At 36.8% G+C, this 25666-nt stretch overlaps 1 protein-coding gene across 2 annotated transcripts in view; it reads left to right on the forward strand.

Moving 5' to 3' along the window:
• The window catches only part of Ndufaf2 (NADH:ubiquinone oxidoreductase complex assembly factor 2), a 109904-nt gene that overhangs the window by 62076 nt on the left and 22162 nt on the right, over positions 1-25666 (forward strand). For both annotated transcript variants that reach the window (XM_070041238.1, XM_070041239.1), the window contains exons 2-3: positions 1533-1622; positions 8122-8162. In XM_070041238.1, the coding sequence (XP_069897339.1) occupies positions 1533-1622; positions 8122-8162 (131 nt within the window). The remainder of the gene's footprint in view (positions 1-1532; positions 1623-8121; positions 8163-25666) is intronic.

Here is a 25666-nt window from a genome sequence, read left to right on the forward strand (position 1 = left end):
CAGAATCAACCCCAAATGGATCAAAAACCTCGGAGTCAAAACAGTCACCTTGAAAACATTGCAGGAAGGAATAGGAGAAATCCTAAGTCTCCTTGGCACAGGCCGAAATTTTCTTAATAAAGACCCGGAAACACAACAAATCAAAGAAAGGTTGGACAAATGGGATTGCATGAAATTGCAGAGCTTCTGCATGGCAAAGGATATAGCTAGCAAGATCAATAGAAAGCCCACAGATTGGGAGAATATCTTCACTAGCCATACAATGGACAAGGGTCACGTATCTAAAATATACCTGGAACTCAAAAAATTAAATCCCCCAACAACAAGTCCTCAAAGAAACAACTGCCCGATAAATATGTGAGCCAAAGACCTATAGAGAAACTTTTCTGAAGAGGAAATAAGAATGGCCAATAAACGCATGAAGAAATGCTCAACCTCTCTAGCCATAAAATAAATGCAAATCAAGACAACATTGAGATCCCACCTCACCCCAGTTAGAATGGGTATAATCAAGAACTCTAATATTAAACAACAGATGCTGGAGGGGATGTGGCCAGAAGGGAACCCTTCTACATTGTTGGTCGGAGTGTAAACTTGTTCAACCATTTTGGAAAGCAGTATGGAGGTTCCTCAAAAGACTCCACATAGAGCTTCCCTATGACCCAGCAATCCCACTTTGGGGCATTTACCCAAATGTTCACAAACAAGACCATACTAAGGCTAACAGCACATCTATGTTTATTGCAGCATTATTTACCATAGCTAAGATATGGAACCAACCCAGATGCCCCTCAGTAGATGACTGGATCAAAAAAATGTGGTGTATGTATATATTTATATATATATACACACACACACACACATACATACATATACACACACAATGGAATTGCATGCCTCCCTCAGAAAGAATGATATCGCCCCATTTTTTAGGAAATGGAAAGACCTGGAAAAATTATATTAAGTAAAGTAAGCCAGGCCCAAAGAAACATAGGTCCCATGGTTTCCTTTATTTGCAATAACTAGTACATGTGTAAGACAAGTAGAAAAGGTCAAAAGCTACATATGACCATATAAGATGATGTTAAGAACGCCAAGATAGGGACACAAATATTTTTTTCTTGCTATTGTTTATAACGTATTTATAATCTACCATATGATTTTTTTGTTTGTATGTTCCTCCCCCAAAGTATAACCCCTGTTTTCACTATATTTGATGTCAGTACCCTTCATCTTGTATATACACTTCTCTAATTCGGGGAGGGGAAGGGGAAAAAACAATGCTTAAATAGGGATACAGGTTGACCCATTGTAACAATGAGATGTACAACTTTACAACTTTGGCCTGGAGAAGGTAGGGGGGGTTGTCAAGGTGGGAGGGAAGGGATAGTAAAGGAGGAGGCAACAATGTACTCATTACCTTGCTCATGTAACTAACCTCTCTGTACAGTATTTTTACAATAAAAAACATACAAAAAATAACTACTATATGGTAAGTTTTTTAAAATGCATGAATCCCTCTTGTCTTACAGGACAAACTATACGAGAGAAAAGGATTATAGAAGCAGCGAATAAAAATGAAGTAGACTATGAAGTAGGGACCATCCCAACAGAATGGGAAGGTGAGTTTTTGCTTATAATAGCATATTCTGGAAAATTATGTAATAATACATAAAATTAATCAGAGCATATATAATGACCTATTTCCCTTTATCACTTGGATCCATCAAACTTTTTTAGAAGGTAGGGGTTCAGTGGAGGGGCTTGAGCGCTGTCCCTGATCTCTTTTGCTCAAAGCTAGTGCTCTACCATTTTGAGCCACAGTGCCATTTCTGTTTTTCTGGCGATGAATTGGAGATAAGAATCTCAAGGACTTGCATGTCTGGGCTGGCTTTGAACCATGATCCTCAGATCTCAGCCTCCTGAGCATCAAACTTTTTCCAAACATTACACATCATGTCCCTGAAATTTGTGGAGATTAAGATGAAGTGAGCAAAGAAAGCTTCTTATGTACAAAGCCTAAGGAGGCACCCAGTTACTGATTCCAGTTTCTGGCACTCACTATTTCCATAAACTTGAGAAAGGAACATAGCTTATTTTTCTCTTTTGTAAGTTAAAAGAAAAAAAAACCAAACACTTTCTTTAGAGAACTTTGGGGTATTTGTTCAATTCACAACGACCCTTTCAGCTTACCTCCTGTTGATCTCTATCTTAAGACTTGGAATTAATATAAAAGATCCAAGGGCGATAAAACAGTAGTTTCTAGTCTCCCTAACTGGCTGAAACATTGGCATATGAACTTTGTAGTTTGTAAGTAGCTATCTTCAATACACAGGATTAAAACATTTTATTTAAGAAAAGTATTCTATATGGTGGAAAATATATGTAAGTATATGAAGTATATAAGGAGAGAGTATTTTTCAGGTTTCCAGCAGCTTTTGACTTCTTAGTTCAATTTTTTTATGAATGTAGTTAAGCTCATGTCTGAGTTCTAAGTAGTACCTTTTGTTGTTACAGATTTCCCTTTTCTGCTTACCAGTTCCTAGCATAGGGCCTGGCACATAATTTATTGAATATATAAAATCTAGCTTGAGTTACCTTTTGTTATTTTCAGCTAAAAAGAATCTTTCCTGAAATACCAATTCATATTATATGTGTCACTTATACTAGGTATTTACTTGAATGCTTGGTATTATGCCATTACATTGGAGTCATTATTGTGTTTGACCATCACAACAATCCTGTAAGATGAGCCATATACTATAGTCATACCCTTTTAAAAGAGCAGAAAGGTTAGGAAAATTGCTTGGGTTTTGTAGCCCAATACAGGCAGATATATTGCTTCATGGGTGGGCATAGCATGGTAGATAAATGTAGTTGTAAGTATTATATTACATTTATGCCACCCTGTGAATGTAAAAACCACTTCAATGAAAATATCTTTCCATTTCTGCTTATTAGTAATAAAAGTAGTAGAACTGTGGGAAGAGGGTATAAATATATATGTGTAGACAACAGCATTTTTTCCTAAGAAATGCACACTATAAATTGGCAACTTCTAGAAGGAATAATTGAGCCTTCTTATTTTAAGAGACTTTCCAGTGTTATAAGCTACATTTACAATTCTTATGCCTTCTTATAATGAGCCTATTTTGTCATTTTCCCAGTAATAGTATAGAATTAAAATGTTTATAGAAATAAATTAAGTTATAAATAAATAGGTAATGTCTCATTTTTCAGCCTTTCAGACTTTCAGGGAAATAGAATGAAGTTTTAATGCTTCTTATGACTCTGTCCTGATCTAATAATTCAGCATAACTATCCCATGGGGCTTAGTCTTAATATAACTGTATCAACCAAACACTGAAATGAAAATTACTTTTACAGTGGTACACACCAATTAAATATAAAAAGTAAGAACTTTACTCCACAAAGAAAAAAATTACAATATAAACACACATGACACTATATATGAGGAAAGGGAAAAATTATGAAATAAATAATGTCAACACCAAATGATTCCAAAGATTTTTTTCCAACACAAGAGAATGTAATATTATATTTTTCAATTATTAATAGCAGAATACAATTACCTACAAGTTTCATATTCTCCTACAATGAGGATTCAACAGTATGCCTTTTCATTCATTTATTTAGCAACCATCTACTGAAGATATCTGCAGTCATGTAGCCCACATTCTAAGGTGGGAAAAAGACAAAGGAGATAAGTAACAGAACTATATAATATGCTAGTGGCCATATCAGAGAAAGGGTGTATAGGGAGTGTTTGAAAGGCTTTAGTATATGTATATCTGCAAGAATATCATGCAGATAACCATCATAGGAGCATTCCTAAAGCAAATGATGAGCCATGAGGCAGAAATGTGTTCCTGTGGTTAAGGAATAGCAGGGAAGCCAAAGTGACCAGATAGCGCCTGAGAGAACCTAGCAGGATATAAGTTTGGAGAGTTAACAGGATGCCAAATTGTGAGGTTTGATAGAGCATTGCAAGATGTAGATATATGTGATGGTTAAACCTCACATAATTCTGCCAACAAGGGAGAAATGTCTTCAGCAAGACAGGTACTGCATTCTTGTGCATTGTAGTCATCTAATCACATACATCTTTTCACCTTTGCCATATTTTCATGGTAGCAGTAACTTATGGTTCTGCCATTACTCAAAGGAATGAATACCGGGAGGTGTGGGTGTGGGCCCTACCATATGCTATGAGTTTACTCAGTCCTGCTGACTAAATATAAGCCAGATGCAAAAGAGTACATACTGTAAGATTCTATTTATATGAAATTACAGATAAAGCAGAACTAGTGGGCAGTCTTAGTCAGAAAGTGTTATCAGTCATTGTTGGGTCTTTGAACACAAAAGGACTTTGGATGAGGGGTGATAGAAATAGTCTGTGTACACATTAGTGAGAACTTGTGAAATTATACGATTAAAATATCTTCTGTACTGTATTTAAATTATATCTCAAAATACTTAAGAATAAAGAAGAGTAACAACTGTGAACTTCATAAAATTTGTTACTTTAAATACGCTTTCACTTAATATGACTAAAAGGTCCAATAATCAGAAAAATGACTCTTTTTGTAATGTATCTTTGGAAGAATTTTTCACATTTCAAAATGCATGTTTATATTTATCAGTTTTTATAAAATGTCAACACTCAACTAGTAAGGATTAGTTTCTAAAAGGTAAAGCTTTATTTAAGTGAATTAAATGATACATTTTAATGTAATATCTTTTATATGTAGACTGTTGATAACTTTTCCATAATTTTGATTCTAGTTGCCCAACTAAATCTGGTCATAGGATATCTCATTTGCCATAGAGTGTTAGCAGCACTTCTAAAAGTATTTTGGACATTTTTTGTGTCTATGGAGATATGAAGAATGTATGCTTCTGGAAGTGTTTCCTATCTGTCTGCTTCTAGTCTTTCTTTGTGACTAATGGGAACCTTAATTTGCACACTCACTTTTATATTCATTATAGTTTGTTATGTTCCAATAGGAGTACTAAAGTTCAGTGAAAGTCATACATACTGATGAGAATGTAAATGAGCACTGATGAAACTAAGGATCTCAAGTTATAAACTGCCCAGTTAGTTACCTTGCTAAATGGTTATATTATAATGAGGACTGATTCAAAATTTACCTTACAGATATAAGAAACAATAGCAAAATAGTTATATAATTTATAACTGGACAGAACTTCTGTTTCAGATGTCTTAAGGTTTAAAAAGTAATTATTTTAGCTGGCCACTAGTGGGTCAAGTCTGTAATCCTAGCTGGATTCTGGATTCTGGAGTCTGAGATCTGAGGATTTTATTCAGAAGCAAGAGTATGCAGAGAGATTTGAGACTTTTATCTCCAATTAACCAATGATGGAAGTGGAGGTATGATAATCAATGTTGAGTGAAAAAGCCAAGTGAGTGCATGAGGCCCTGAGTTCAAGCCCCAGTACCAGTACAAACAAAACAAAACTAAAAGAAGTAATGATTTAATACTAATGTCTTTTCTATTCCTTCGTCTTACTGACCTTTGCCTACTTTCAACAGGACATTTCCCATTGTTTTATAATAACCACTTGTAAAAGTTTGAATCAGATTATATAAATGAGTGATCATATTGAACACTTTTTGCTCTAACCTTTACTGGACTCAAAACAAACAATAGTGCCATCAACCATCATCTCAAGACATTCAAGTGCCTAGTTATTGTAGAATCATAAATATACAAACTTGTATATTTGTATTGTTTAATTTTTCAATAGTCAGTTGAATTTTTATATCCATATAAAACAAAAATTGTTAAGCGATTAATAAAATGAAAGCAAAGAAAGTCTTTGTATATTTTCATAATGTCTGGACTGTGAATAAGTAGGTTTTAATACATTCAATATTTAGATTTATTACATTCCCACATTTATGAATGAATATTATAAACCAATAAATTTTAGAAAACATATACTAGTCTTCCCAATCTCTCCTATATCATAGAATCTTTAAAAAAACAATTTGAATTCAATTGAAGTATATTTTTCCAGCCTTACAAAAAAACTGAAAATGCTATTTTGTAGATTTATTGTAATAGTAGTTGTTATTTTGTTTTAGTTATGATACTAGAAAGTGTGTATTACATTATTGTACTTTCTCAGCCTGATATTATTTGTATGTGTTTCTAGTCTCTAAAATATATGATAACAATTTAAGAATATAATAACTAAGAATGATACTTATATTAGAAAATATAAAAGTGTTTTTGTATCATGATATATAATTGTTGTTAAATGGGTTATACTTAAGCCACAGGGGTTGGAGTTTTTCTCTAAAGTATCAGATTGTAAGTATTTTAGGTTGTGGATCACTTGGTCTATTACAATTACTCAATTCTTGACATGCACATAGTAGCTATAGGTAGAAATAAGTGGCTGTGGGTCAATAAAATCTTATTTATAGACACTGAAAATCTGAATTCCATATAATTTTTTGTGTGTTATGAAATACTGTTCTTTTGGGGGGAAAAATCTAGCTGGGTGGCAGTAGCTCCTCCCTAGCTACTCAGGAGGCTGAGGTCTGAGGTTTGAAGTTTGAGGCCAGCCCAGGTAGACAAATTCTTGAGATTCTTATCTCCATTTAACCAACAAAAAGCCAAAACTGGAGGTATGACTCGAGTGGTAAAGTATCAGCTTTGATTGAAAAGCCAAATCCTAAGTTCAAGCTTTAGTGCTGGCACACACAAAAAATGGGGTCTTTTTGCAACCATTTCAAAATATGAACACAATTTGGTTACTGGAGGTTCATACCTGTATATCTAGCTACTCAGGAGGCTAATTTCAGGAGGAATGATACAAGTCAAAATCCTAATACAAGAGTATTTTTATAGTTGTCCTATTCCACACATATTAAGTAACCTACTCTTTCAAGACAGTTGGCAGTAGAAAAAACAAACAAACAAACAAACCTGTTGGTGCTTCCTCCCTTGCCAACCTTACAGCCTAACAAAGAACGTTATATGAAATCTGTTCAAGTTTTGAGTAGCATTGGGCCAAAAAGGAGTGAAAAGTAATGAGAAAGGGAATACAGGAAGAATAATAAAGGTAGAAATTCACACACAGTTGGAAATACATTGGAGAGATATATTTGGGTCTGTGCAAGAAAAGAGAGAAAGGAAGGGAAATAAATAATCTTAGGCCCATGGTTGAATCTTTTGTTTCCACATCTGTAGCCATTTAGATCTGGGTTTTTCATAAAAAAACAAACAAACAAACAAACCTGGTGTTAATTCTTGATTATAAAAGTCAGACTGAAAAAAAAAAGTCAGACTGGTAAGTGGACTTTTCTTTCACAACCACCTCACAGTACAGATAGCATTATAATTTATGTTTTTCACATGCTTAGAAAATTATATAACTTTCCACATAGCTAGTAAGTAATAGAGTTAAAATATGAACCAGCTAGGCTCATACTTGACACTAGAACCACTTGATAACTTCCCTAGAGAGCTGCCTTCCCTTTGCTATATAACCTCTAGTTGAGGGCATAGTACTGACTCAACAGGAGCTACTCTGCTCCTTGCAGCTTGTGTCCTAAGTAAGAGAGGTAAGGCCTGATGATTCTTCCCAGCCAGAGGAGGTAACTCTTGCTGGAACAGATCCTAAGAGAAATCTCTCTAATAAGTCCATTCCTTGATAAATTGAACAATTAGTAATTCAGATTTCCAAAATAAAATAATTATGACATTGCTTTGAAGTACACTATATTTGGATTTGACCTGTATGTCATAAATATGCTAAATTGAATTCAGATGATTCTGAGCCATGATTTTCTAAACTATGAAACTGTCCTTTCTGTATCTTCCCTACAGTCTTAAATTTTTTCATGATACAGTTACCACTTGCCATCTTGTTTGTGTTTATTTTCAGAATTCCCTTCATGAATATGTTGGTTGTTGTAGCAGAGGGGCTTCATCTGTCTGCTTTTCTATTATATCTCCAATACTTCAAACAGTGTAGATGCTCAAAAAGTTATCTTTTAGCATGAATAAATAAAATGTTCATATACATTACATAGAACTGGAATTTAAGTACTGTTTTTCTTTCTAGCTTGGATTAGAAAGACAAGGAAGACTCCACCTACTATGGAGGTAAGACTACTATACATGGGAAGTATGCAAACACCATGTGTTTATAATTCTCTAGTTCTCAACTGAGAGTTTGAGCTTGTAAGGACACACGAAGCCTCAGCAAACAAATTATGACACATCTTCCCAAAGTATTAAACTCACTCCACATGAAATAATTTTAAATATTTCATAATAAAGCAATGTATAAATATACTATAATGTTATACATTTTTTGTTGTTGGTCATGGTGTTTGAACTCTCTGTCTGGGCATTGTCTCTGATATCTTCAGCTCAAGCTCTACCACTTGAGCCACAGCACCACTTCCGGTTTTCAGATGGTTAAAGTTCTCCAATTAAGAGTCTCATGGACTTTCCTGCTCAGGCTGGCTTTGAACCATGATCCTCAGATCTCAGCCTCCTGATTAGCTAGGATTACAGGCATGAGCCACCGGTGCCCGGCTCTGGTAAATTTTAGAATGATGTAATAAAAACTTAAAAAACAGGCATGGTAGCACATCCTGTATTTTTAACTACTCAGGAACCCTAAGCAGGGGGATCATGAGTGTGGACCTAGCTGAGGCAGCTTTGCTTGTTTATTTTATTCTAGTACTTGGCCTGGTGAACTCAGGGCCTGGTGCTGTCACTTAGCTTTTTTGCTCAAGGTTGGAACTCTACCACTCAAGCCATACCTCCACTTCTGACCTTTACTGGTTAATTGGAGGTAACAGTATCATGGACTTTTCTTCCTCGGCCGGCTTTATCCTCAGATCTCAGACTTCTGAGAAGCTAGGATTACAGGTGTGAACCACCAGCACCAGGCTTCAGATTTTGTTTTAAAGGGCTGCACAAGGCACTGAGGATGTGGCTTAGTGATAGAGTGTTTGCCCAAAGAGCTAGGCTACTATATTAGCTGCTAGGGCACTTAGTTAGCATGTAAAACCCCTGGGTCAATTCCTACAACCACAGGATGGGGAAGGGAATGGGACCCTAGAAAGCTTAGACTTACAGCAGCTTATGTCAGGTGATTTTCCCTGTCTCCAGCATTTTCTCTTCTGATATACATGCTCTGGTTGGAAAGTTTGAGAAACACTGAATCTCCTGGTCTTACCTAATTATTATATATTTAACCATATCAAGTAGCCAAAGGAACTTTTAAATATGTAATTAGCAAATGACACAACACTAGATAATAGTTGAGTTGAATTTTTATTTAAAACTTAAATATTTACTGTTTCAGAGAAGCATAAAATACTATTGCATAAACATGATTACTTCATGCTTTTAATTTGAAAACAACTTCTTAAAGAGTTATATGTGCTATATGAGTTATATGTGAGTTATATATGTGTGTAAGAAATAAGTGTATTTCATAAATGTGAGTCTCGGGCTGGGAAGGTGGCTCAGTGGTAAAGCGTTTGCCTTGAATGCATGAGGCCCTGGGTTCGATTCCTCAGCACCACATAAGCAAAAAAGAAAAAAGCCAGAAGTAGCGCTGTGGCTCAAGTGGTAGAGTGCTAATCTTGAGCTGAAGAGCTGAGGGACAGCGTCCAGGCCCAGAGTTCAGGCCCCAGGACCAGACCAAAAAAAAAAAAAACAAAACCCATAAATGTGAGTCTCCCAACTTCATTATTATACTGACCTGTGTACTTTCTACCTGGAGATACTCCCTTTTTTTATGATCTGGGATGTCCCCTATTCCCTGACTATTGCAAACCCTGATGACAAGATAAATGGCACTAGAATTCAGCCCCCCACTTGTTCAGAATAGGATTCATCAATTGTCACACCTATTTCTTCTTGCTTCTATTCCTCCCGATCAGCCCATTTGGCAAAAATCTGAATGTACACCTCCTGGGCCATTTCTAGCTTTCTATATTGGTTCTTCCTTGGCTTCTTTGGCTTGAGCCCCTCTTCACCACCAATAAACTTTGGAATAAAGGTGTTTTGGAAAATGTTAATTGCACCAAGATTCAGAAGTATCCCCTGGAGTTTATAGAAATGAAATGGATAGAGGAGCCTGATTCTTTTTCCTCAGGCCATAATAAAAGATATTGTTCTCACAGGGAAAAGTACTTTCCCTATCCCAGGACTTGCAAAACATTCTTCATGGAATTATTGATATTCAGGCTGATGATATGAAAATGATTGCAGTAATCATGTCTTGGGTACCATACCTGTAAGTTTCTAGCACCTCAGGAGCCAGGTTCTTCCATCTGTAACTCTGTGTAACTGTAACTGTGTGTGTGTGTGTGTGTGTGTGACTGTGTCTGTGTCTGTGACTGTGTCTGTGTCTGTGACTGTGTGTCTGTGTGTCTTTGCATGCTGCTGGGATTAAACCTGGTCCTCACGAATGGTAGACAAATGCTCTAGTACTGTGTATGTGTGTGTTTGTGTGTATATTTGCATGCTGCTGGGATTAAACCTGGGCCTCACCAATGGTAGACAAGTGCTCTAGTACCTGAGCCATACCTCCGCCCTTTATATTATATTTTGTTTTTGAGATACAGTCTCACTTTTGTCTGACTTTTGCCTCTTCCTTTACCTCTGTAATTGGGTTGCAGGCTTTATTATTATTTTTGTTTATTCAAAAGAAGCTTTTCACATGGGCTTTACAAAATTCTTTACGTTCCTCTCTACTCTTCCTATTATACACGCATGCCCCACTTTTCTTTCCTTCCCTTTACTGTTTCAGGAATCTATTTCTTTGCTAACTAGCATTCACCATCAATATTTTCATAGAAACTTTCTGTGCTATAAAACTTCAAGTGAAGCCTATGTGTGCCTGAAAATAGTGTAAGTTGTGCTCAGTTTCCCATGTATCACAGAAAGAAAGTGGGCTCAACTATTCCATGCTTTTCTTAGCCACTTTCAAAATGCCTAACATTTTGTGAGATAAAGGGAATGGGAGACCTTGGGATTCTAAGTATATCTCTCTGTATCTGATCATCATTTATTTTTCGGGTTGGAGGCGGGGGTCGGGGGAGGGGTGTTCAGTCGTGGGGCTTGAACTCTGGGCCTGGAAGCTGTCCTTGAGCCCTTTCACTCAAGGCTACACTCTGCCACATTGAGCCACACAGCCACTTCCAGATTTTTCTGTTGGTTCATTGGAGATAAGAGCCTCACAGACTTTCCTGCCCAGGCTGGCTTCAAACCTCAATCCTCAAATCTCAACCTCCTGAGTAGCTGGTATTACAGGTATGAGTCACCTGTGCCTAGCTTCCTGTTAATCATTTTTATCTTTACCAACATCTAGGCTACTCTGTCACTCTGATGTTGGAGATTAGGACCCGGCTTACAGTCTTCTCCCTGCAGTGCCTTCCCAAGTCCCAGATGCTCAGTTCCTCATCCACTGTACTCTCCCTACCTCAAGTGAGCAGCCATTTCTATAGCCACACTTTAGTTTTTCCTATCACAAAATATCATTCTACTCCTATCACTCTTAAACTCTTCAGTCCTAGATTCTAGATACATCACAGTAAGAAAAAAAAAACTAATATAAAACAAACAAATTTTTTAAAAGACAACACACACAAGAAAGAATTGAATTTTCAGCCAGGTCAAGAAATAGAATTTTGCCAGGTATTCCAGAGCCATAAATTCCATCCCAATCACAGTATCCTGCTTCCCCACAAAAGCAATTCTGAACTTCTTACAGGTCAGGGGTATACTAAGAATGGAACTCAAAGTGTTGCATTAGCTAAGCAAATGCTCTGCCAAGGACACCATCCTTTTATGTTTTACTTTGTTTTTGACAGTCTTACTTTTGCCTGGGATGGCTTCAGACTGATCCACTCCTGCGTCTTCAGTAGCTGGGTTATAGTTGTAAGCTTTGAACTTTGTGTAGTAGTCATTCCTTCACATTTTAAATAGTTTTCTTGCACAATTATATGTTAAAATTTAGGCTTTCTCATTTTGTAAAAACTTAATATGTATTTTAAGTGTCTTTCAATTGATAGGTTCCCTACCTTTCATTTCCTTACAAATTTATTTATGTGAGCTACAGAGTTTGCCAGAGCCCGGATTTTCTTGATCTTATGTTCTTGGGGCAGTTCAACATGTTCCTTTGTCCTTTATCTTTCTACCAGTAGTGTCACAACATAGATTGATCAAGAAGCAAGATAATCATGTTTGATCTTTTTGTCAAGAATGTAGAAAAGGATTGGTAAGACTATAGGCGTACATAATGTCTACTTGTATCTTTTTATTAATGTTTATATCCATTCATTAGAAACAGTCTGCTATGCTTGCAAACCCATTACATATTCATAGTATATGTATACAGCAAAGGAATTGTGTTAGGACTCTATGAAGACCATCCCAACTCTATAATAAAAAAAGAAAATACGAAACTTACAAAATTGGGCAAAAATCTTGAACAAAAAAAACTTTATAAAATATAAATATGGCCACTAGGCATTTTTAAAGATACCCAGTATCTCTAGTCCCTGTCAGGAACCACAATGAAGTACCACTAAATGAATAAAATTTAAAACTTTGCAACAGCCATAACAAGCAACTTATGGCACTGGTTGAGGTAAAAATAATACAGCCATATTTGAAACTTAACAGTTTGTTATAGATTCTGATACACATTTGCCCTATGAGTCAACAGTTTCCCTCCTGGACACCTTGAATATGGACTTGTTGATTTCAAGTCTGGCCAATTGAAGGTCTAATTCTTTGCTACACTATGCAAGACATTCTGATTTGTGCCCAGTCCAGTTTTATCACATTGACTTCTTGTCCTTGTTCTGTCTACCCTACTCTTCAAAGAACTCCCAACTATTTTTTTCTGAGGTTTAACGTGTTCTTTTTCATAGCTGCCAGACATATTCTTCTCATGTTTAATTCCTTTTAAGTCTTTCTAAATTTCTAACATGTTTTTCTTAACTTTTTCCCCCTGAAATTCTCAACTTACAGAATTAATCATTCCTTTCTTAAGTATACTCTTTTGGATACCTGTAAACCCTTGAAGCTTAATTTTAAAATTTCTTTGTATTGTAAGTGAGATAGCACAGGAGTTATTACTTAATCATTTGTCACAACCATCTAACACGGAGCCTGACTTTGGCTTTTATAGACTGAATTAACAAATAAGTTTGGATTTCCATTAGTTTTAAAGCAACCTGTAAAACTGAATGTATTTCCAAGTTAAAGTTTGCCTGTAGTTTTTTTCATATAAATTTATATTTAGCTATCAGATTGTCAGTATAGTTCAGTACCTATTCATTAGTGCACTACAAGGTCAACCCATATTTTACAAACTAATGAAGTAGATTTTTCCTAGTCCTGATTCTTACTTCATTAGAGGCCACTGATAGTGTTTAGAAAAAAAAATTACTCTTCCTTTTAGACCAACAAAATAGTTGAAAAGGATAAAATTGTCTTTGAAAAAAAGTTTTATTACTCAGGTGTAGTGGCCCATGCTTGTAATCCCAGCTACTTGGGAGGTTGTGGTAGGAAAAACATGATCCAAGAGCAACCTGGGCAAAAGTGTGTGAGGCCTTATATTTAAAAAAAAAAATTAAATTAAAAGCTGGACCATGGGCATAGTGGTAGAGTGCTTGCCTAATATACACGAAGCCCTGGGTTCAGTTTTTCAGTACCACATAAACAGAAAAAGCTGGAAGTAGCACTGTGGCTCAAGTGGTAGAGTGCTAGCCTTGAGCTCTGAGAGGCTCAGGGACAGTGCCTAGACCCTGAGTCCCCCAGCCCCAGGACTGGCAAAAAAAAAAAAAAAAAAGTTGGACTAGGAGTATGGCTCAGATAGTAGCATCCTTGTCTAGCAAGCAGGAAGCCTTGAGTTTGAAACCCTGAACTGCTAAAACAAGAAGAAGAAAAAAAGGAAAGGAAAAGTAGTTAATTTGTTGCCAAGTATTTATACATGGTAGGGGGAAATCTACAGTATAAGCACTCTGCCCACTTCATTTTAAACACTCATGCTCCATAAAAAGGAAGAGGAAATCTTAGGAAGCAGTAAAGACTGCTGTTGGGTCTGGGAAGGTGGCTCAGTGGTAGAGCGCTTGCCTTGCATTCCTCAGCACTGCATAAGCAAAAAGAAAAAGAAAAAAAGCCGGAAGTGGTGCTGTGGCTCAAGTGGTAAAGCACTAGCCTTGAGCTGAAGAGCTGAGGGATAGCGCCCAGGCCCAGAGTTCAGGCCCTATGACCGGACCCAAAAATAAATAAATAAATAAAAATTAAAAAAAAAAAAAAGACTGCTGTTGAAAATGGTGACTCTATATATAAGGGAAGGTTGGGGCAGATGGGTAGACATACATTGTAGTCTTGTTTAATTTACTATGTTCTTAAATCTGGGGAGAGGCTCTAAACACTCTTTGTTGTCCTTGTCCAGGGTGATTTGACTATAAACAATATCACACTAACTAAAATGCATGTGGATTTGAAGTGGTTGCCAAAATTCCATTATATTGATTTATAGTAAGCAATGAAACTGGCAAAGGGAAAAAAATCAGAAGTTGTTTTGTCTGTATGCTGTGTGCATCATTGCTGTCGCATACACCTCACCACAGAGACAGACTGACCCACAGCAATACAAATCTTTGAGCAGAAATGGCCACAATTCCCAATATCTCTCTCAACACTAGAAATAGCCCTGTCAGTTGGACTAGAAAGTTCCAGGTGTTGATTAAGGCTTCTGCTCTCCTAGACAGTGTTTTTATGGATTGCCAACATTTGTCTCTGGTTTTCATTCTTGCTTGCTTTTTCTTTGCTTTCTTATTCTGATTGACATTTCTTTTTTGCTATGACAGTAGTTACACTGTGGTCAAATGTTGCTAGCCCTGTAACATATTCTTTTGGTTTACTCTCTTCTTGGCTTGGTTCTGGCCTATATAATGTGTGGATCTTGTGGTTTGTCACATTCAGAAAGAAATGTGAAAAAAGAACTTATTTCTGAATTCTTGAGACCCATTTTCATGTTGTTGCCAAGTAACTGACATTTATTGAGTTTTTTGGTGCTCAATATTAATAAACTCATTTTATAAGTTACAAAATTGAAATGTCTTAAGACTGACATTTTGCATATTTAATCTTATATCCCTATTGACTCAGAATTACAAAAAGTTGGATGTATGTTCTTGAGGAAAAATAGAACCCCCACAAATAAAATTAAATTAAATTAAAAAAAATAGAACCCCACACCAAACTTCATAATATAATATTTTAGAATGTAGTGGGAACTGATAAGAAAATTGCAGCATATGTATAAACTGGCACCAGACCGCCTTCATTTAAAATGAATAAACGAAAGCTGCATGTATCAAAATGGATAAATCTCAAAAACATGATACAGAGTGAAAAGAGCAAATTATAGATTTCATACCATATACCTTTGATACAATGTTTGGAAGAAGGGAGAGAATAAGTGGCATTCAAGTGAAGATGGTAGTTAGCACATGAGTTTACTTTCTCAAGTCTAATGAAGATGACAATTTACCTTAAAAGGTATAATCCCACAAGGTCAGAGAAAATTGAAAAGGTGAAGAAAAAACAAATAAAGGAGCACTGATTTGGACGCTTGGAAAGCAGATGGACAAGTGGTGACAGCTTTAGGAAAACTGAGGGAATCTTAACCTGGCAGGGGGAAGAAAGCCCAGAAATAACCCATTTAAACCAGAGAACTCCAAAATGCCCAGTCTCTGGCAGTGACAGAAAATTCACAGAATGGTTGAGCTGGTGCTAAAACCTATAATCCGGCAGAAATTTTGTTTAGGAAGCAATTAGATGCCATAAATGTAGATGAATTAATAGAACTCGAAAATCACCATTTTTTAAATATGACAATAAAAATTGATTTAGGAAAACATCGTTAGCAAATACTAAAACCAGCTGGGTTCTGGTGGTTCAAGCCTGTAATCCTAGCTACTCAGGAGGCTGAGATCTGAGGATTGTAGTTCAAAGCCAGCCCAGGCAGAAAAATAAGAATAAGAGATACAGTGAAGCCAGGAGCTGGTGCCTCACACCTATAATTCTAGCTACTCAGGAGGCTGAGATCTGAGAATTACAGTTGAAAGCCAGTAGGAAAGGTCATGAGACTCTTATGTCCAATTAAGCACCAGAAAACCAGAAGTGGTGCTGTGGCTCAAGTGGTAGAGCGCTCTCCTTAAGCTGAAGAGCTCACAGACAGCACCCAGGCCCAGTGTTCAAGCCCCACAGCTGACAAAAGAAAACAACTAAAACCATTGTTTTATATTTTTGGAGTACTGGGTTGTTTATATGATCTCCATCTCCTTATAGATTATGTATTTGCTGAAAAGGGGTAGAGGGAAGCATCTTTCTAGGAGACAGATGAGGCAATTAGAAGTTTTACTAAGTAGGGCAAATCTGACACTGTGTTCCTTCTTGTTTAAGGTATTGAGAATAAGACATCATTCATAGAGTATTCTTCCAAAAGGTGCATAACTTGAATCTAATCATAACAAAAACAACCTCGAAAAACCTAAATTGGCTGAGATTTCATGAAACACCAGACCTGTCATGTCAGTGTCATAAACAACTAAGAAATACCAATAAACATGACAACTAAATGTAAAGTGTGATACCTGATGGGGGAAAATAAATTTGCTATAAAGGACAGTGTTGGGATAATTGGCTAAGTTTGAACACGAACCATATAATAAAGATTATCATTATATCACTTGGGTGGAAGAGATGCTGTTAAATTGTCTTTGTGATAAGGTGCATCAGTAAACGACCTCTTCCCAATTTAGTCGAAGACTAGAAGTTTATTCTTGGGAAATAGAAAATAGTGCAGACTGTGCAGTACTGTTTTCCTGAAGAACTTCAGGAAATAGAGAACTTGAAAATAGAAAATTAAGTGAGCATGTACAAACTGAAAATGGGATCTTCAGATTTGTTTTCCATATAGGCTTTCTTGCCCCAGGTAGGATAATAGAATAAATTTCTCTACAAACTGAGCAGCCTGGATGAAGGACTTAAGTTACATTACAGTGAAACTAAGTTTACACATCTCATCTATGGTATCAGACCTGCCAAGCAGATTTACCTAGAAGTACTCAACATCTGAGGAGAATATCTAAAAAATGATAGACAGAAATGCACACAAATAAACAGAAAAGGCAACTTGGATAAAACTACTTAAAAACTTTACTGCTTTCCTCAGAGATTAAGAGAAACAAGAATGTAATGCTACACAAGAGAAGGAAAATTGAATAAACAAGAAACTCTTGTGGGGAAAAATATAATAGAAATTAAATATTTAGTGAAAGGTTTAGAACCTTATAAAAGCTGTGGATGAGAGGTTGGAAGGTTTCTCAGTAGAGCACCACGTAGTAAATATTTAAACTTTATGAGCCAGTCTCTGTAGCAGCTACTTAATTCTGTCATTGAAATTTGTAAACATCTGTAGACAGAACATAAATGAATAAATGTGTTTGGATCCAATAATAAAAACACCAGGAAGGTGTTGGCCAGCCCTGCTGCCAATCAGTGGCTTTCAGATTGGGTGCTAGTATTGCTGGGCCTGCAGACTTTTTATGAGATACGCAAATATGAAAAGCTTTTAAAAACCAATTTCTATATTCTCTTTGCATATGCAGTCTTTTATTAAAAAGTGATCTACTTGAGAACTCCTGCTCTGCCAATTCTCATCTGACATCCTTCCAACTCATCAGTGTCCCATTTTTTTTTTAAAGAAAGCTTACCCCTTGTCCATATTCAATCTTACTATGGTTCTTTGCCTTGGGGTTTAAAAATCTCCAGTACACCAAAGAAACAGTTGGAAAGGGAATTTTACCTGAGAGAGTCCCCAAGAGCAAAGTAGAGAAAGCTTCAATAAAAATTATTAAAGAAGACAACACATTTTTTCTTTCATCCAGGATACAAGCTTATGGCAGGCTCCATGACTTAGAGTTTCTCTGCCTATCTAGCTAGCTATCCATTTATTATCTTAAAATTTTAAATTCACGAGCGAGAAAGTTGTCATGGGGACACAGTTATTTGAATTTTAAAATTAAATCAGGCTTTCTCTGACAGAAAGTAAGGCAGATTTGGCTGATTGGGTTTGACAATGAGGACTAGCTTTGCCAATTAAGTTATATTTTCTGTAAATTGAATAAGCTAAACTGTAGCTCCAAGGTTTTTCATATGTGTGCATGCACACACACACACACACATATACACACACCCACATAATAATATGTGGGTGTGTGTATATATACAATATTATATGTATGGCATGCATTCAGTATATAGCCTACCAGAAATGCATCCTTTGCCATTATTTGTGCCAACTGAAATGTGCAAGGTAATCCTACATTTTTCAAAAGTCTTAGGAGGCAAGAGTGCAAAAATTAAAAGAACCACTGTTGCTGTTGCTTTATGGATCTGGATATGCAGGAGTATAGCAAAAGTCTTAAAGCATGCATGAAAATGATGGACAAGAATCCTAGGACAGTAATTACCTCTGGGGCAGGAGAATTCTAAAGGGGACTGAAGGCTTTGGTCCATAAATTGGACGTTAGATAGGTAGGTAGGTAGGTAGGTAGATAGATAGATAGATAGATAGATAGATAGATAGATAGATAGATAGATAGATAGATAGATATTGTAGCTATATTTAATTTTACACAACATTCTATTTAAAAAGAATGAAATGATACTTTGTAAACATGGATTTTTAATATATTTTAATTAATATATATATTTTAAAGATACTGTACAAAGGGGTTACAGTTACATGAGTAAGGTAATGAGTACATTTCCTATCTAGCATAGTTATTTCCTCCTCTGTTTTTCCCCTACCATACCTTCCCTCCCCAGCTCCTCCTCCTGCTCCCAAAGTTGTAAAGTTGATTTTCAACATAGTGTCTTGTACATCTCATTGTTACAATGGGTCAACCTGTTTCCTTATTTCAGCATTTTGCAAACATAGATTTTTTTTGACTTTTTTATTTATTTATTTATTTTTGTTGGTCGTGGGGCTTGAACTCTGGGCCTGGGCGCTGTCCCTCAGCTCTTCAGCTCAAGGCCAGCGCTCTACCACTTGAGCTACAGTGCCACTTCCTGGATTGACTTTTTTTTTTTTTTATTGTAAAGATACTATACAGAGGGTTACAGTTACATGAGTGAGGTAATGAGTACACTTCCTCTTGAACATTGTTACCCCCTCCATTGTTTTCCCCCTACCGTCCCCTCCCTCCCTCCCTTCCCCAAGGTTCTTTTTTTTTTTTTTTTTTGATTGTGATTAAGTGATTACTTAATTTCCGGAAATTCACAGTATTGTGGAATAATGATGCTCATTTAAAGTCACAAGTTCATTCTAACTTTCCTGGAGCAAATTGTCTATCACAGTCTGTAATATATAACGGTGCTTATATGTTATATACCATATATGTGATCAGCAGCATGGGGATATTTAGTAGTGGTTCAACCAGATGAGTGGGAGTTCTTTGTTTCTTAAGTCCTGTTAGTTTTGTCATATCACCTAACATTTTGGATTCATCATCCACTTATCAGGGAGACCATGTACTGTTTGTCTCTTTGTTCTTGGCTTACCTCGCTCAACATGATTCCTTCTAGCTCCATCCATTTCCCTGCAAATGCCATTATTTTGTCATTTCTAATGGCTGCATAGTATTCCATTGTGTATAGATACCACAATTTTTGGATCCATTCATCTGTGGTGGGGCATCTAGGTTGTTTCCATATCCTAGCTATTGCGAACAGTGCTGCAATAAACATGGAGGTGCACGTGTCCTTGTATATTGGTTCCTGTTGTTCAGGGTAGATGCCTAGAAGTGGTATGACTGGGTCGTAAGGGAGGTCAATCTTTAGCTTTCTAAGGACCCTCCAGACTGCTTTCCAAAGTGGTTGCAAACATAGATTTTTAAGAGAGCAAGTTCCTGATAGAAGTAGCATAATGAAGTAAAAATAAGATTCTTCAAATTTGGAAATACCAAATCTCTAAAGGAATTTTCCTAGCAATATGCATAGAGATCAAATCAGTGTGACTTAGTTTTTTGGAATTTCTTTTTAAAGTCTTAGTGTTAAATATGTTTACTATTGGTTTAATTATTTGACATCAAGCACCCAATACTGTGCTTAACAGCTAACATAATTTCTTCTGTACATTTCTTTCACACATACAAACCTGTCCTAGATAAATATGACATCACACTGTTAAATTATATATAAAGTGTTTTAGTATAATTTTCCCCTTATATATAACAGTCTGATACATTAAAGTTGTCAAGAGAAAAATTGTTAAAAAACTGGATCTTACTGAAATCTTATACCAGATTTTATACTTCCAAGGCTGGATAGGGTGTATTCTGAACTTGCTCAGCATCCTTTTTTTTATTTTTTTAAACTATTAGAATTTCTCCAAGACAGAACACATGGTTTACTGCCACCTACAATAAAAAAACCACTGTTTAACAGTTCATTTGTGTTGGTCCCCTCCTCCAACTTTTTTTGGGTCAGGGATTAAATTTAGGGCATCACAATGGCTAGGCAGGTGTTCTAACCTATTAGCCATGCCTCATCTAGGCCTTTTTGCTTTAATTATGTTTTAGAGGATCTCAAAGAATTTTTGTCCCCACCTACCTCATTCTTCTTCCTATTTGTGTGTCCCAGCCCTAATTGTTGGTTGTGATAGGTTCTCACTAACTTTTTTGAGCTGGCCTCAAGCTACAATCTTGCTGATCAATCTCTACCTCCCAAGTAGCTGGGATTACAGGCATGAACACCATGTGCCTGACTTCTGGCTGTCTTTGATCAGGCAAAGAGAGCACAGCTGCCTCAAATTAAAAGTACCTGAAGCTCTGCGTTGAACACTTGTCAACAGCTGAGCACTTTTGTAACTATTTGATTTTACCACTGCTATTACTGTACTTGATTTTTTCCTCTATTTTATTAAAAATTAATATAAAAACAAATTTATTGATGTAACCTCCCTTTTCTTTCTATGTACTTTCTTTGGTAGTGACCTGTCCAGTTCTGTGAAAATTAAGAGACTGTGCAATGCATTTTTAGGAAACTGTAGTTATAAGGAAAAGTGGATCATTTCAATATTTTGAGTTCCTGAATCTTTACTCTTTTTTTGTTTTGCTTTTGTATAGTTGATATGCAGAGGAGTTACAGTTACAGGAATCAAGTACAATCAGAACCTGATTATTTTTGAACCTTGTCTCCCCTTCCATCGCTCTCTCTCAGTTTTTCCCTCCCATCCCTCCCATCCCCACCCATAAGCTATCCAGTTCATTTTCCACATAGTGTCTAGTGATATCACTGTTTTATTTGTTCATCCTTGTTCCATCTTTTATGTGTCTTCCCAAATACAAAAAAACAAATAAGACAAAAAGAAAAAACAGCAACAATGGCAACTAAAGAATGTCTTTCTTCCTTTTCTTGGAGTTCATTTCATAGAATATTATTTAATATGATTAACTGTCCATGGCTATTGAGCCTTTTTCACCATTCCTATGCATAGCCTCCTTTAGCCTCTGCATGTTAGTGACTAAAGATTTTATAATTTTTCATGTCCTATTATTATTTATTTATCTTAGTCATTCTGTGTGTTTACTTGTAGGTTTATAGGCACATTCTAGTTCCCACAAATGTGGGAAATCATGCAGCCTATGTTTCTTTGGCTCTGGCTTACTTTGCCTAATGTGATTTTTTTTCCAAGTCTTTCCATTTCCTTACAAAGTACAGTATCATTCTTTCTGATGGAGGAGTAGAATCCCATTGTGCATATGTATCACATTTTCTTGATCCATTCGTCCACTGAGGGACATCTAGGTTGATTCTATATCTTTATGGTAAAAAATGCTTCTGTAAACATGGATGTGCTGGTGTCTTTAGTGTGGCCTGGATTTTGGTCCATTAGGTGAATACCCAAGAGTGGAATTGGTGGGTCATAGGGAAGCTCTATGTTTAGTCTTTTAGAGTGCTTTCCAGAGTGGTTGAACAAATTTACATTCCCACCAATACTGTAATAGGATTCCCTTTTGGCCACATCCCCACCAGCATTTGTTATTGTTAGTTTTCCCATTAACGGCCATTCTAACTGGAGTGAGGTGTTATTAAGCAAAAAGTTATTCTGTCTTTCTAATTGGCTATTTATCAACTATTCTAGAAGTATTTATATTGGTTTTTAATAAATATTTGTGGTTTCCAAAACATTGGTTGTACATGGTCTTACTAAGAATGAGTATGTAACTTTCAAGGATCTGCCATTCTCAGAAAGACCAAGCTTGTCCTTGGTTTATTTTTAACATATTTTTTTCTCACAATTTTGAACTTTTTTTTTTGAGGAATAAAATATAAAGGATTTTATGTATAAGTTGTATAAATAACATATTATTGTTTTTAGATTTCTGCTCAGATTGTGTGTGTGTGTGTGTGTGTGTGTGTGTGTGTGTGTGTGTGTGTGTGTGTGTGTGTGTGTGTGTGTGTGTGTGTGTGTGTGTGTGTGTGTGTGTGTGTGTGTGTGTGTGTGTGTGTGTGTCGGTCATGGGACTTGAACTCTGGGCCTGGGCACTGTCCCTCTGCTCTTCACCTCAAGGCAAGCCACTTGAGGTGAAGTGGCCACTGGAGCCATGGCACCACTTCTGGTTTTCAGGTGGTTAATTGGATATGAGAGTCTCAGGGGCTTTCCTGCCTGGGCTGCCTTTGAACGGTGATCCTCAGAGCTCAGCCTCCTTAGTAGTTAGGATTACAGGCGTGAGCCACCAGCACCTGGCCAAAGATTTTTTTTTTATTCTAGGTATATATTAAACATATTCTGAATAGTTGTCCTTCCAAGTATTGTCATCATTTACTAAGGCAAGACTCATTCAGATTGTAAAAACTGGCTTTGATCCAAATTGAAAAGGTTATGGAATTAAAGTGGGGTCAGGGGTCTTTTTGTTTGGTTGGTTGTTTTTTGTCATCGTTGAGCCAGTAGAGGAGCTTAAATTCTGGGCTAGGGCATTCTCCCCTAGCTTTTTCCCTTCGAGGCTGGCAATCTACTACTTGAGCCATATCTCTGCTTCTGACTTGGTGGTGGTTAATTAGAGTTTCTCACAGACTTTTTCTTCTTGGGCTGTCTTTGAACCAGGATCCTCAGATCTTAGCCTCCTGAATAGTTAGGATTATAGGTATGAGCCACCAATGCTCAGTAAGGTTAGAAGGTTTTTTGTGTTTGGTTTTGTTTTAAATTAATTTTTTGTTTTTTTTTGTCAGTGTAGGGCTTGAACTCAGGGCCTGGGTGCTGTCCCTGAGTATTTTTTGCTCAAGGCTAGCATTCCATCTACCTCTTGAACTATTACATCACTTCTGACTTTTTCTGAATAGTTTTTGGAGTTAAGAGTCTCACAGATTTTCTTGCCTGGGCTGGTTTCGAACCGCAGTCCTTAGATCTCAGCTCCTGAGTAGCTAGGATTACAGGCGTGAGCTACCAGTGCTCAGCTATTTATTTTTATTAAATATTTTTATTGTTACTAGAAAGGTGGTATACAGAGCAGTTACTATTCCACAAATCAAGTAATGGGTACATTTCTTTTTGGACAATGTCACCCCTTCCTTTGCTCTCTCCCAGTTTACTTCCCTTGCCCCACAAGTCAACATGATATTTAAATACCCAATCTCAATGAGAAAAGAAGCAAGCACCCAAGAGCCCCATATGAGATGCCTCAAATCCTCCTGTTCTCAGCCAGCTGCTCACAGAATTTGACCTTGCCACAACTCTGCTGGATGTGCGTTGTTTTTTCCCTGGCCCCATGGCATGGGATAGAGCATGAGAAGGTTAATATGCCCAGGGACGGACTGGAGCTAAGGTATGGAAGTTCCCTTTCCACCTCTCAAGCATTTACATACAGCACATCCACACAATTAGTTAAGTCATAATGACACACCTTCTTAGAAGGGCCCAGAGCAGTGAGCAGTGAGCAGAGTACAACTTTACTCTGATTGTCTTTCCTTTCCTGTTTCACTCTCTCAGTACCATGTCCTTACTGTTGGTCCATTCATACGCTGTTAGCTCTACCAAGTTTTTTTTTCTTGCTTGCTATTGTTTCTAACATATTTATAAGGTACCAGTGATTTTTTTTTTTGCTTTGTATGTCCCTCCCCTGTGGTATAACCCCTGTTTTCACTGTATCTGACGTTGGTATAATTTGGGGGAGGGGGGAAGGGAAAAACACATTGTTTAAATAGGGATACAGGTTGACCCATTGTAACAATGAGATGTACAAGACGATATGTGGAAAAACAAACTTTACAATTCAGGTGTGTGTGGGGGGGAATGTGGTTGTGGAGGTGGGAGGAAAGGGATGGTAGGGGAAAAACAAAGGAGGAGGCAATAATGCTTGTTAAGAAATGTACTCATGGGGCTGGGAAGGTGGCTTAGTGGTAGAGCGCTTGCCTTGCATGCACGAGGCCCTGGGTTCGATTCCTCAGCACCACATAAGCAAAAAGAAAAAAGCCGGAAGTGGTCCTGTGGCTCGAGTGGTAGAGCGCTAGCCTTGAGCTGAAGAGCTGAGGGACAGCGCCCAGGCCCAGAGTTCAGGCCCCACAACCGGACCCAAAAAAAAAAAAAAAAAAAAAGAAATGTACTCATTACCTTGCTCATGTAACTGTAACCCCTCTGTACAGTATTTTCACAATAAAAAAAACTTATTAAAAAAAATAGAGCTCCTATCTTCTTCAGGAGACAGGAGCTCAACATGCAAATGGTCAGTACCAAGTAAGTAAATTCACTAGGCCCACTTTGTAATTTGAGTGCACTTTGAATCTGCCAGCACACAATGGTTAGGAATATTACTGAAATTGTGTTTGTGTATGTGATATGCTTGGAATTTTTGTGGCCAGAATCATCTTAGTGGAATGAAATTCTGTAATGTTATTCAGTACTTGCCCAGGTCCATGAGAGGTTAATTTTTCAATAACAAGCTTGGCTTATCTTATAGATATACCTGCAGTTTATCTCATGCAGGAGTTGAATAATTTCTTTCCCAAGAAGTATATAGTTACCTGGGTACCACAGCATAGCCAGTTGACACACAAAAGTATCACATGATGATAATTAGCTTTTACTTACATTTCTTGCTTTGAAGGCTATTGGGTTTGGAATGCTCAGGAATTCTAAGTCTTCCTGGTCAGGAAGGTATCACCAGTGAAAAAATTCTACTTACAAGAATGTCATTAATCTTTTAGGCATTAACTTTTAGGCTATGATAATGTGAATCCATCTTTCTACTTTGTTTTCATTTTAGCATACTTTACAAAGTTTTTGTATTAGCATACTTTTCATATTAGCATACTCTACAAGTTTCCTTAAACAGAAAACAACAATTAACACATTAATTGCTATTTTATTTGAGCTTCTATTTTGTAAGACAATTCTCATTTGTTTATTTTTATGGTACTGGGGATGGAATCCAGGACCACATGCCAAGCACATGACCAGTTATTAAGCCACATCCCTAGCCCACAATTCATAACTAAGGCTACACTGATGGGAGAAGTTTTCTGGACTTTATATTTTTATTGGGAAGTGTGAG

Source organism: Dipodomys merriami, unplaced genomic scaffold, assembly GCF_024711535.1.
Source record: "Dipodomys merriami isolate MVZ:Mamm:240054 unplaced genomic scaffold, mDipMer1.0.p SCAF_30, whole genome shotgun sequence".
Lineage (NCBI taxonomy): Eukaryota > Metazoa > Chordata > Mammalia > Rodentia > Heteromyidae > Dipodomys > Dipodomys merriami.